The sequence below is a fragment of the Melopsittacus undulatus genome, chromosome 5 (assembly GCF_012275295.1).
Source record: "Melopsittacus undulatus isolate bMelUnd1 chromosome 5, bMelUnd1.mat.Z, whole genome shotgun sequence".
Taxonomy (NCBI): Eukaryota; Metazoa; Chordata; class Aves; order Psittaciformes; family Psittaculidae; genus Melopsittacus; species Melopsittacus undulatus.
In genome coordinates, this window is record NC_047531.1 from 16,826,308 (window position 1) to 16,839,289 (window position 12,982).

Consider the following 12,982-nt stretch of genomic DNA (forward strand, 5'->3'; position numbering starts at 1 on the left):
TAATGCTGGTTCCAGCTGCTGGAACACATGCCTCCTTGGTACCAGAACAGGGTGAGTAAAGCAGACATGGAGGACACGTCCAGCATCAATAGCAGGCTTGAGTCAGTTATTTCAATGAGGTATCTTTGGTATCTCAGACCAGGTACAGTGTGCTCAGAAGAATCCTGTGGCCTGAAGTATTTCGCTGTCCCAAGGAGACTCCTACAGTTGGATTTTATTATGGCATCCTCCTGTAAACACAGGAAGTCTTTCATTTCCCACAGGAATAATTCCAGCAAAGACTAAGGAAAAGCAACCACCCTCTTTCCACTGGAAACTGAAATCCTGTAATAACGTGTCACTTAGTCCTCAATAACAATGAAATACCAACAGATTTCAACTGATACCAAATGGGAAAACATACTTAAATACCAAAAATGGTAACAACTGAACTTTAAAACAGAACTACTTCCTGCTCAACCCAACTTCCACATCATTGCAGCAAAGAAATACTGAGGACTTCCAAATACTGCAGACTTCCACTTTGTAGTCAGACATAGGCAAAAAAGATGCAAGAATTCAAATCAGAAATCAAGGCTAATCCGTGGGATTTAGAAAAGGTCTGTCTATATTCATATTAAAACTCAAGAAGTTGCAGAAGATTCTGAAAACAGAATTCTTACAAGTTTAGGCATTTATAAAGATTAAGACATTAAAAAAGAAAGAGGAGAAAACTAAATGAAGTTCTAAAGTAGTAAACTGACCTGTATTAACTCATCTTTTTGTGTGATCAGAAGTTCTCTTAAAGTTGTATCTCTTTCCTGTATAAAACAAAGGGTTTTCTTTTTTCATCAAAAAGAATTTCAGAAGAAAACAGTTTTCACTTATGTTTGACTTCAGTTTTCAGAAATGAAACCAGCCACACAACACCATTATTCCAGTTTAGAAACATCACATAATGCACGACTAATGCACATAATTAAAATTAAGCAATCCAATCCTGTCCACTGACTTTCAACTTAACATTTTTTAGCTAAACTTCTGTTTAATAAATTTATTTGAATTAAGAGACTAATAGTGACAGAACTTTGTTTTTTATGCTGTAGGTACTTTCTGCTTTCATGCATCACTTAACAGATACCAGATAAACCACAAACTTACCTTGAATAATCCTATTACGTGTCCTAGACCAAGACCTTGTAAAAACACTTCCATGTCATTGAAAGTTGAATAGGAACTGAAAATAGAACAAATGGGATATGAAACAAAAATGGTGGAAGTTAATAAAAGACCACTAGAACAAAGTACTCCAGAAAAGCTCCCCAGGCAGAGAACTGGGGACCAACTTAATGTTGCACAGGCCTACTGATGACAGTAGTATCTCATAAGCATCATGGAGTACAATTTAATCTATTTTTTAATCTATCAAAATTTTAGAAATGGCTTTTCTGTCCAATGAGTTGAACTGAGCCTAAAGGGCTCAATTATTCATAGATAAATATTATTTTAAGTATCAAAATGTTCCAACTGAACTTTCAAGTTGGGTTGTGGAAGCCTGAAAAATCTGGAAGTGGGATTAAGGAAGATAATTATTTCTTCTTATGAGATAACATTCATATAAAATGGATTCAGCCCACAACTCTTTCCCTTCTGGTTCGATTTAAACAAAAAAGCATGTTTACCAGGAAACTAAAATGTCTATGATTAAAGACTGGTAAGAAATTAGCTGTCAGAGGACTACTGCCCAGAAGGCAGGCCTAGGAAGTGGCATAACCCACTGTAGGTTCAGAGTTTAACATTTATTTGCAAAGGTAAGTATCAATTTTGATTCCTTGCCTACCAAAAGATACAAAAATATAGAGGAAAATATCTAAACAGCTTTCAACAATCAGATGAACTGTAAGGAACAGAATTAAACCCAAAAGCAAGTCAGATGAAATGCTGAAAGGACCACTGCAGTCACTACAGCAAGTCCTTTGCCAAAACCCTGACTTAAGAGATAGTTTGCTCAGTCTTATTGTAGGCCCTGAAATCAAGGTTTGCCCTCTTTGCACATTAAAGACTTAAAAGAGGTCCTATAAAATGTGTGTATCTATGTATACATGAAAAAAAAGGGGGGGGGGAACCAAACACCACTGACTCCATCCTCTTTTCCCCTTCCCCCCAAAAAAAATCCCAAAACAAAATCCAAACCAACCAACCAAGCCTCTCTGAAAATTGTTCTGAATACGTGAGAAAATATTTCAGGACTGGACATTGAGAACTTTGCATTACTGATATTTAAGCATACTTATCCTTTTATGAGATGGACACCCTAAATCACATATGAAAGGAGTTTATGCAACTTGCACTGTCTCAAGTCAATAATTCTGTGAGAGTGCCTTCCATCAGCAGGAAAAATAAATAAGTTTAAAATAATTTTAATTGTGTTTAAAGACATCATCCCTACTGTGTTAACCATTGCATGCTTCCTCCCTCTCTCAACACAGACAGCAACAGTCTGTGAAGTAAACAATTCACACATACATCCAAACAGCCAATGCCCTTCAACTGGCAAGAGGAGAGTGTACGAATGACCTGCAGCGATCAAATATTCTTATTTAGCCATTCAAAGTGCCCAGTTTGCAAAGATTTTGGAAGCCCCTGGGTAACTCAAGACTTTCAGTTCTGCTAAATGTGCAAGGAAAGGACGCTTTTCCCAGGATCAAGGAAAGGGCTATTCAGCAACTGGACAGTAACTTGAAAGTCCCTGAACCAGCAAAGGGCCTAATTCAGGAGCTGAAGGATGCAAATTCCTGACATGTATGTGCGTTTTCTTGTATAGTCCAGGGCTCTGGAGTCAGGAAAACTGTCTAATTAGGATGGCAGATAGCAATGACTGAAGGTACACTCACTACCTAAGGATGACTAAATGATGACAACATCAATGACAAGTTATACTCACTGCGTGGCAGGGCACAATTCGTATCCAGTACCAGGTGAGGCACGAGGAGCAACTGAGGGGAGAGCTCAAGGAGCTATGATGGAATAAACACAGGCATCAGTGTACCTCTTGACTATCACTAGATGAAAAAATTCAGCTCACTGGGGGCAAGTATGTGTGTGTGTGTTGAAGTGGATAAACTGTATTTGTAAGAACAGGCATTTAACAGCCAGACATCTGGTATACTCCAGGGGACTTTCCTGAAACCAAGGGTTCCACTCATTACGAGAAATGCTCAAAGTTATGAAACATCAGAACTAGCTACTGTTAATACAAAAATCCTTCAGCTTGACAGAAATGTCTGTTCATAAAAACAAATCAGTTTCTCATCTGACAAGAGAAAACCAGTATTGTTTAGATAAAGACTACTGGCACATTGTGAAATCCTGGAAGCCCAATCATTGTAATACAGAATTACATTTGCATAGCTAGACATCTGGCTGCCACAAACTATTTTAAGTGGGCTTCAGGAGTGTCTGACTTTAAAAACTTACCAAGACTAACCAGACACTGGTAGAATGTCCTCTAGCCACCATCAGGTTTCAACAGCACTAAATCTATATGGATAACTGCTGCACAGTGTTAGTTTATTTCCTTATACCAGAAAAAGCCTGTGGAACTTCCTAAAGAACCCAAACCTGCTAAAAAAAGGAGAATCTGTTTTAGCACTGAGGTCATTAAGTACATATTCTATCTAGGAGTATGAGTCTTTGTGAAGAGTACCAGAAGACTGACCTATTTAAAAGAATGTCACCTTCTTGTCAGGTACAGAGGGACTCAAAAGATGATTCCTAAGGGGCAGACAGATGCCATGGGAGACACGGTTCATAGATGGGGAGATACAGCCAGAACACTTTTAGGAATCTGAAGTATCTCTAAGATGATTGTGGTTGAAGCATCAGAGAATGAAAATCTGACTGACATATACATTCATCTAGCAACAGAACCTCATGCGGCTTTGTCTGAACTGAGGTACTCTGTCTGAGACTACCTCAGTGTGAACTGCCGTCAATGATGGTAGTAATGGTACAAAACTAGGGCATGTAAAATTCAGAATGACCCGGCCGAGCAGGGACATACAGAATCAAGCTGACAAACCAGAACAGGCTATCAGCACTGGAATTTGCCTTCTCAAGACCACACAATTCAAGCTCCAGGAAGTAAGTGGATGGTTTGTTGAGAACTTGTTAACCAACATGTTCTGTGATGAAACAATATGAGAGACCTTTGAAGCAGGGACTGATTTCAGCCACAGGACACCTACAAGCTTCAGGGCCAGAAGCACACTATGCAAAAAGTTCTAGAGCTTAACTATGTAACTGTGTGCTGCTTCTGACTCAGATATATGCAGGAAAAAAGAAAAAGGCACAGCTCTTCCTAGTGACATGAAGATGAAAACAGGCAGTCAGTGAAAGCATTAAAAAAAAAAACTAATGTCAAATTTGGAACAACAAGGAAGATGCAAGAGGGGAGCACACACATTTAAAGGATCTGAAATGAACTGAAGTGACATTGGATCCTGGCTCTACAATACTTTACACCAAATGAGAGGAATGAAAGATCTACAGCAAGCTCTTTGTAATGCAAAGGAACTTTGCAATCTTGAAAAATTAATAGTACATTAATATACTTATTGTGTACTCTTGGTAGCACTCCAACAATACACATCAGTACAATTTAATCACTGACACAAACAAATACAATCTCTTAGGAATGCTTATAAGGTAAAATTACACAAACACTGTATTTACTCAATTCCTTGGTCAGAGGCAGCTGTCATAAATTTGTAGATAGCCTCCTCAATTGCTTCATAGGATCTCCCTTGCAAGTGATTTGCAGCCAAAGATAGTAAATTATAAAGCTGGAAGAGCCAAAATGAATTAATTATTATTCAAATTCAAAATGCATAAAGAAATACAAAGGAGTAAGATGATAAACAGCTCTATCATAAATTACTACTTATAAGGAACATGAAATATAGCATTTCTTCTCTAAAGCATAAAACTACAATGAACAGTTAAGACTAAGCCCACAGTTTATCCAAAGTGTTTCTGAATTCCACCACAATGAACTGACACAGAGCAAAACAGCAAATCTAAATTAAGTCAAAAAAAGTTAGTATCTGTCACTACAGAAGCAGCAATAGAGCAATATACTATTTTTTGTGGTTTGTAGACAAGAGTTCTACAAACTCAAGGCAATAATAAGAGCACGAGGTGTACAACTATTTTAATATCTCAATTTCCAATGCATATATGGACCCAACATTAAGCAATTTACAACTGACAATCTAATTTAACTGTATCTGACTGATGGAGATTCTTTCAATTGATTACAGAAGCAAGCCTTCTGCCAGACGTCACTATGCATCAGTGATGGAATCCAGAAAATGAACAGCCCCTGTGTGAGTTTTGAGATAGTTAATCAAAAAAATCAGCAAAACAAGTAGAACCTCAATAAGCCTAAAATAATGGTGAAGCCACTTTCCTGAAATTCAGGTGAACAGCCGCACATACACACATACATACATACATGTATGAATGGTGGGTTGATCCTGGCTGACAAATAAGCCCCTACTCAGTTGCTTGCTCATCTTCCCCCAGCAGGATGGGGGAGAATCAGAAGGTTAAAAAGTATGACAAAATTAATGGGTTGAGATACATGCATATTAGTAAGTGAAGGGGGAAAAAAAACCCCAAAAGCTTAAGTGATGCAACGGTAATCACTCACCATATGCCACCAGCAGACCAATGCCCAGCCAGTCTCCAAGCAATGGCTACATTGCTTAATTTCCTCACAATCTTATTGCTGAGCATGACATGATATGGAGCATCCCTTTGGTCAGCTGGGGTCAGCTATCCTGGCTGTGCTCCCTCCCAACCTCTTGCTCCCTCCCAGCCTACAGGCTGGAGAGGGGGGAGAAGAATGAAAACCAGAGAAGGCTTTGATGCTTCACCAGCACTCAGCAACAGCTAAAATACTGGTATGCTAATGACACTGTTTTGGTCAGAAACCCAAAACACAGCACCATAGAGGCTGCTGGAAATAAAAATAACTCCATCCCAGCCAAACCCAGTACAGTAGGTAAGAAAAATATCTCCCCTCGCAGATACAGTTTCTGTAGACATAGTCTGTATGATGGCTTCTTGGGCTGTTAACAGCCTGAAGAGCAGATCCCCGAGGTGGAAGAAGCTCCTGACCATTAAATATCTCAATATCATCTGCAAGACTTTGCAGTAATTGAGTGAAAGTTCATGTTCCAGGTCAAGAGGCAAGATCCATCTCCCAAGCAAGAGGAGCCAGTAGGCCCTCCATGTCAGAGAAAGTTGTGTTATAAGATTATATGGCCATAGCCTGATGAACAAGTAATTTACTGAAGACAGAATGCATTTGTAGCCCCTTCCAGTAACCTGAGCTAACAGATCACTGAGCCTCAGACAGTGATCTTGCTAGCCTACACTGACAACTTTGTGCATAGTTACCATTTTTGTTCCTGCTTAGCCCTGGAGTCTGACAGAGAAAAACAAAAAACCCACAAACCTTCAAAAAAGCCAAGAAAGAAAAAGAAACTGTAAAGTGAACTAAAATTCATTTGAGTGAATTATACATTTTTGAGGAGCCACTGCAAAAGCCACATCATTGGCAAGAGCAACTCAAAGCAAAATACACAGAAAGCTGGTTTGACTGATCCACTGTGCATCATTTGGTAACAGCAGTGAAAAGATTCCTTTTAGAAGACTGTATGTTACCTTCAATAGCTCTCACCCTACACTGACAATTAGTGGCTGCTCTTCCAATGATCTGATCAATTTGCATTCTATTACACCTTCCCTCCTGAGAATGAACATAGCCAGTATCAACCCCCCCCCCCAGCTTTTAGCTTTAGCCTTTTCACTTCCAAATTCAATTAGAAACTATACACTGCAAACTAGTTAGATACCCACGTTCTCTCACACACTTTGGCAAACAGGAAAACCCCAACATATTATTTTTTTCTACTTCTCATTTCAACATTTCTAACATGAATAATCCCTTGTTCTATATTCTAAATCTGAATCAAAAATTCCAAGGGGGTGGGGGGAAGGCTCCCCAAACATTTCTACATAGCATTTACAGCCCTGTGAAAAGTCTGGGGTAACAGACCTACATAGATTTAATAGTCTATATAGATGTAATAGCGTAAGTATTCAACTAGCTGCTATAATTTAGTTATTAAAGTAACACTCCTACAGAAAATTATACAATTAATGATCAGATTTTTGAGGCAAAACACAGAATTTGCATTTCAAAGAGAAATTAAATACCTCTGAATATTTGTTGATTTTTGCTATCTCTGCTGCTGTTTTCTCATCCTTAGTCTGTAGATTTTTGTCAGCTCCCAGCTCAAGCAACTTTAAAGTTACATTTTTATGTCCATGCTGTGCTGCCCATATCAATGCCTGCAAAGAACAACTCATTTTTACCAAGTTTACGTATGGAATATGAAAGAGGTTCAATCAATAATGTAACCTTCAAAATTCTTACATGGCAGCATCTGGACGCAAAGATAATTAATGCAAAAGAATCTCAAAGTGGTGTTAAAGCAGAAGAATATACCAATTAGTATTTCAGAGAATGCTGCACTTAAAAATAAGCTTGTGGGTTCTTACTTTTTAATGTTTTTATTGTTAATTACAACACAAAGAAGTAAATCACTTACTGAATATCCATTGTCATCTTGGGCATTTATGTGTGCTCCATGAGCGACAAGAAGAGCAACAACCTGAGAATAGCCTTTTTGAGCTGCATACATCAGGGGAGTCATTTGTCTCCTGAAAAAAATGTGACAAGTGAAAAAAATTATTTCTGGATAACAAAATCCAACTGCATTATCAAGCAAAGCATCTCAGCTGTGTAAAGATTCTCAGTTCTGCAGAAGAACTAAGCAGAGGGTGAATGTCCAAGACACAACATTTGTGCTTCAGCACAAGAGTTAACTTAATAGATTCAGCAACTCATTTATGCCCAGCTAGAAATCTTTAAAATATTTTAAGAGTTTATGCTTATTTTCTGATTGAAATAAAGTCAAGAAGGCAATTGTTGTCCTCCATAAGAAGGAAACTTTGAAGAAACGAAGCAACTCTTTTCCAGGAGCTTACAATATAAATCTATAGTACTTCTGGAAGAAAAAGTTAAAAAAATAAACCAAAGAAAAAAAACCCTTTATCACTTCTAAATTAAGGTAGCACACAACCGTAACATGTCCCAGATATGAAACACAGCAGTTTGGTGACTAAACCATTTGTGGTTTGGTTACAAACTACACAAACCCAGTTTTCACAGACATCCCTCCTGCTGCTGCCACAGACCCAGCAGGCCTCCCATTTAGCACACAGCCTGGCGCAAGGAAAAGGGAATGGGCATTAACTGCCGATTCCAGTTTTCACTCTACTGAAAACAGAGAATACCAGCAAATCATCCCTTTTTCTCCTCAGTATTAAAAAAGGTGGCAGAGACTAATTTTTTAGTTCAAAAATTATTTTTAAAAGATACATCTTAAGTGATGTATTCTACATACAGTTCAATTTACATCAAAGCTCTGAAGAGAAATATGAAGTTTCACAGATGACAAGTTATAAATCATAACCAAATATTTAAGAGAAAGAATTATTAAGAACAACAACTATGTACATACATGCAAAACCATCTCTCATAAATCCTATGTAAGCAAAAGAATCTCAAGTCACACAGCTCTTGTGGGTGTGCAGAGGAGCAGTGCAATAGCCAGAATGCAGATGTACTGCCAATACTCAGACCCCAACCTGAGTATGCCTAGGAGGAGTCTTCAGACAACAAATACCAAACTGAAAAATCTTAACTTTTCAAGTAGTAAAATTAAATGCATATCAAAATATTTTTTTCCTTTATCTCATTTCTGTTTTCTGTCCCCAGAAGTGACGTGTTGAAGCTTTCTCTCCTACATATATTACTCATACATTACTAATTCTTACAAATGCTGAGAAAGTACTTAAGACACCACCTTCCCCATTACTGTTTTTTCTTATATGCCAAACCCATGATAACAGTCTGTTGATCTTATGCTTCTATTGAGATGCTTGTAAGATGAAGCCACTATGAATTGCTCTGCATATTTTGAGAGAAAAAACTTATTGCTCAAAAGCTCCTGTTAGAAAAATATCTTTCCAGATACTTGACACTTATTCTCTGGTGGAATAAAATTGTAGAATAAAAAAAAAGCAGTACTGGAGGGGAAAGATAAGGAGTTTCTGGTCACTATGAAGTAATCAGATTTAAGCTAAAATATTTTACTAGTGATGTTCAGCTAAAATTTATTGTATCTTAAAATGAAACATATTTCCTGAAAAACTATCATTTATTGCTTCTAATTTACAGCTCTGTGTCAAAAACGTACCGTCAAAAGATTATTCTCTCTTGTCAAGACTATACTTGAGAGAAGATCGCTCTTCAAGTTTCTTAATAGTAAGTTCAATACCGACCACTAGAGGGACCACCAAAAGCATATGTATACCAAAGCAGCTGTCATGAAATAACAGAACTTACTCGCTCCAGAGGTGCTAGAAGGCTCTGACCATCTTTCCTTTCTACTGCTCATTAGGTGAAGGATAATATTTTGTCTTATGCAAGCACAGTTAAAAGTGCACTGAAAAAATCCAGTCATATTACAAATTTAACAGAATCTTAGGGAAAAATAGCCAATCACTTGAAAATAAGCACAAGGAAAGGTCTTCAAGACTTACAGGCAATAAGAGAAAGGAACTTCACAATGAAATGAAAAAAACATGCGTAAGTTCAATTTAGTCCATCACCACTGCAAAAGCATAAGTTCTTGCTGAACATAAGGACACATTTTTACAATGGGGTACACTCAAGCAGTGGAACTGGTTGCTCAGGAAAGTTCAATAATCTCCATCTTTGCTGGGTTTCAAGACCAGATGGCAACATAGCCAAACGTCACAGCAGAGGTGGCTTTAATGAAGATGTTAGACTAGTGACCTCCTGAGGTCCCTTTTGACCTGCATTATCCTGTATAATCCTATGATGATTACTTAAACAATACAGAAGACCCTACAGTCTGCTCCTGTAACTTGATGAGACAGATACAGATGTATACATATAGACATCTTCAGGTATCTATACATACCTGTTTTTAAAAGGATGAACAGACGATAATTTTAACTTAATTTGTAGCAACAGAAATCACACTTGCAGACACTCACTCCCACACTTACTTCTATTACGTGGCAGGTAGCCTTTGACAGGCTTTCCATGCTATCACCTTTGAAGTACTTACATATGACTGCAAAATAATTTAATTTCTTCCGCTTGTAACATTTTTGGCTTTTTTTTTTAACTTGCACATACTACTACCTTAACATTACCTTCTGCTTTCTCTAAAAAAAAAATACTGAACTCCAGAGTATACAGAACAGTCTTTTCTCCAAAGAACATAATGTAGTAGTTACATCTGAACAGCACTGCAGACAGGTTATCTGAAATCAAGGCAAAAACTCAACAGTAAAGCCACTGAAAAAGCTTCTCCATTTTTAAGTAAAATTCAATAAACATGACATTTAGAAGGTTCACCAACATGAACAATCAGTACTTCCAGTTTTCTATTTGAATGTTTGAGTTTTAGTTTCAAAGGCTACAAGCTGTTTCAGTATGGAAACATATACAGTGTGCATAAATCACAGAATCATAGAATAGTTAAGGTTGGAAAGGACCTTAAGATCATCTAGCTCCAACCCCCCTGCCATGAGCAGGGACACCTCACACTAAACCATATCACCCAAGGCTCTGTCCAACCTGGCCTTGAACACTGCTAGGGATGGAGCATTCACAACCTCCCCGGGCAACCCATTCCAGTACATCACCCTAACAGTAAAGAACTTCTTCCTTATATCCAACCTAAACCTCCCCTGTTAAGTTTCAACCCATTACCCCTTGTCCTATCACTACAGTCCCTAATGAATAGTCCCTCCCCAGCATCCCTGTAGGCCCCCTTCAGATACTGGAAGGCTGCTATGAGGTCTCCACGCAGCCTTCTCTTCTCCAGGCTGAACAGCCCCAACTTTCTCAGCCTGTCTTCATACGGGAGGTGCTCCAGCCCCTGATCATCCTCATTGCCCTCCTCTGGACTTCTTCTAACAGTACCATGTCCTTTTTATGTTGAGGACACCAGAACTGAACACAATACTCCAAGTGAGGTCTCACGAGAGCAGAGTAGAGGGGCAGGATTACCTCCTTTGAGCTGCTGATCACGTTCCTTTTGATGCAGCCCAGGATACGGTTGGCTTTCTGGGCTGTGAGTGCACACTGCTGGCTCATGTTCATTTTCTCACTGACTAATACCCACAAGTGCTTCTCCGCAAGATTACCATGAATTTCCTTTTTGCCCAACCTGTAGCTGTGTCTGGGATTGCTCCCACCCAGGTGTAGGACCTTGCACTTGACGTGGTTAAATTTCATGAGGTTGGCATCAGCCCACCTCACAAGCGTGTCAAGGTCCCTCTGGATGGCATTCCTTCCCTCCAGCGTATCAACCAAACCACACAGCTTGGTGTCATCGGCAAACTTGCTGAAGGCGCACTCGATCCCACTGTCCATGTCACCAACAAAGATGTTGAACAAGACCGGTCCCAACACCGATCCCTGAGGGACACCACTTATTACTGGTCTCCAGCTGGATATCGAGCCACTGACCACAACTCTTTGTGTGTGGCCATCCAGCCAGTTCTTTATCCACCAAGTGGTCCACTTATCAAACTGATGTCTCTCCAATTTAGAGACAAGGATGTCGTGTGGGACAGTGCCGAACGCTTTGCACAAGTCCAGGTAGATGACATCAACTGCTCCACCCCTGTCCATCACTTTTGTAGCCCCGTCATAGAAGGCCACCAAATTGGTCAGGCAGGATTTTCCCCTTAGTGGATCCATGCTGGCTGTCAGCAAGTACCTTGTTGTTTTTCATGTGCCCTAGCATGCCTTCCAGGAGAATCTGCTCCAAGATTTTGCCAGGCACAGAGGTGAGACTGACTTGTCTGCAATTCCCCAGGTCATCCATTTTCCCCTTCTTGAAAATGGGGGTTATATTTCCCTTTTTCCAGTCATTGGGAACCTCACCTGACTGCCATGATTTTTCAAATATGACGGCCAGTGGCTTTGCAGCTTCATTCGCCAGCTCCTTCAGGACCCATGGATGGATTTCATCAGGTCCCATGGACTTGTGTATGTTTAGGTTCTTAAGATGGTCTCGAACCAGATCCTCTCGTACAGTGGGCCCAAGGTCTTCTTTCTCACAGTCCCTGCATCTGCCTTCCAAGACTTGGGTGGTGCGGTCAGAGCATTTGCCAGTGAAGACTGAGGCAAAAAAATCATTCAGAACCTCAACCTTCTTCAAATCCAGGGTAGCCAGTTATCCCAATAGCTTCCAGAGAGGGCCCACATTGTCCCTAGTCTGTCTTTTATTTGCAATGCAACTATAGAATCACTTCTTGTTATCTTTCACATCCTTAGCCAAGTTTAGCTCCAGTTGGGCCTTAGCTTTCCTAACTTGGTCCCTAGCTTCCCAGACAACATTCCTGTATTCTTCCCAGGTTGCCTATCCTTGTTTCCACCTTTTATAAGCCTCCTTTTTCCTTCGAAGTTTCCTCAGAAATTCCCTATTTATCCAAAGTCTCCTGCCTTCCTGCTGCACTTCCTTCTAGTTGGGACACAACACTCCTGAGCTAGTAGCAAGTGATCCTTGAATGTTAACCAAGAGTCTTGGGCCCCCCTGCCCTCTAGGGCTATATCCCATGGAACCTTGCTAAGCAGGTTCCTGAAGAGGTCAAAGTCTGCTCTCCTGAAGTCCAGGGCAGTGAGCTTGCTGCACGCTCTTCTCACTGTCCTGAGGATCTCGAACTCAATCATCTCATTATCACTACAACCAAGGCTGCCCTGGAGCATCACATTTCCAACCAGCACTTCCCTGTTGGTGAGCAAGGGTTCATTTTTGCC

General features: G+C 39.7%; 1 protein-coding gene across 1 annotated transcript in view; it reads right to left on the reverse strand.

The window, feature by feature from the left end:
• The window catches only part of ASZ1 (ankyrin repeat, SAM and basic leucine zipper domain containing 1), a 41,203-nt gene that overhangs the window by 12,438 nt on the left and 15,783 nt on the right, over positions 1-12,982 (reverse strand). Inside the window, exons 5-9 of the mRNA XM_005146106.3 lie at positions 7,662-7,773; positions 7,267-7,401; positions 4,714-4,823; positions 1,141-1,216; positions 744-800 (exon numbers count right to left, since the gene is read on the reverse strand). Of these exons, the coding sequence (XP_005146163.2) occupies positions 744-800; positions 1,141-1,216; positions 4,714-4,823; positions 7,267-7,401; positions 7,662-7,773 (490 nt within the window). The remainder of the gene's footprint in view (positions 1-743; positions 801-1,140; positions 1,217-4,713; positions 4,824-7,266; positions 7,402-7,661; positions 7,774-12,982) is intronic.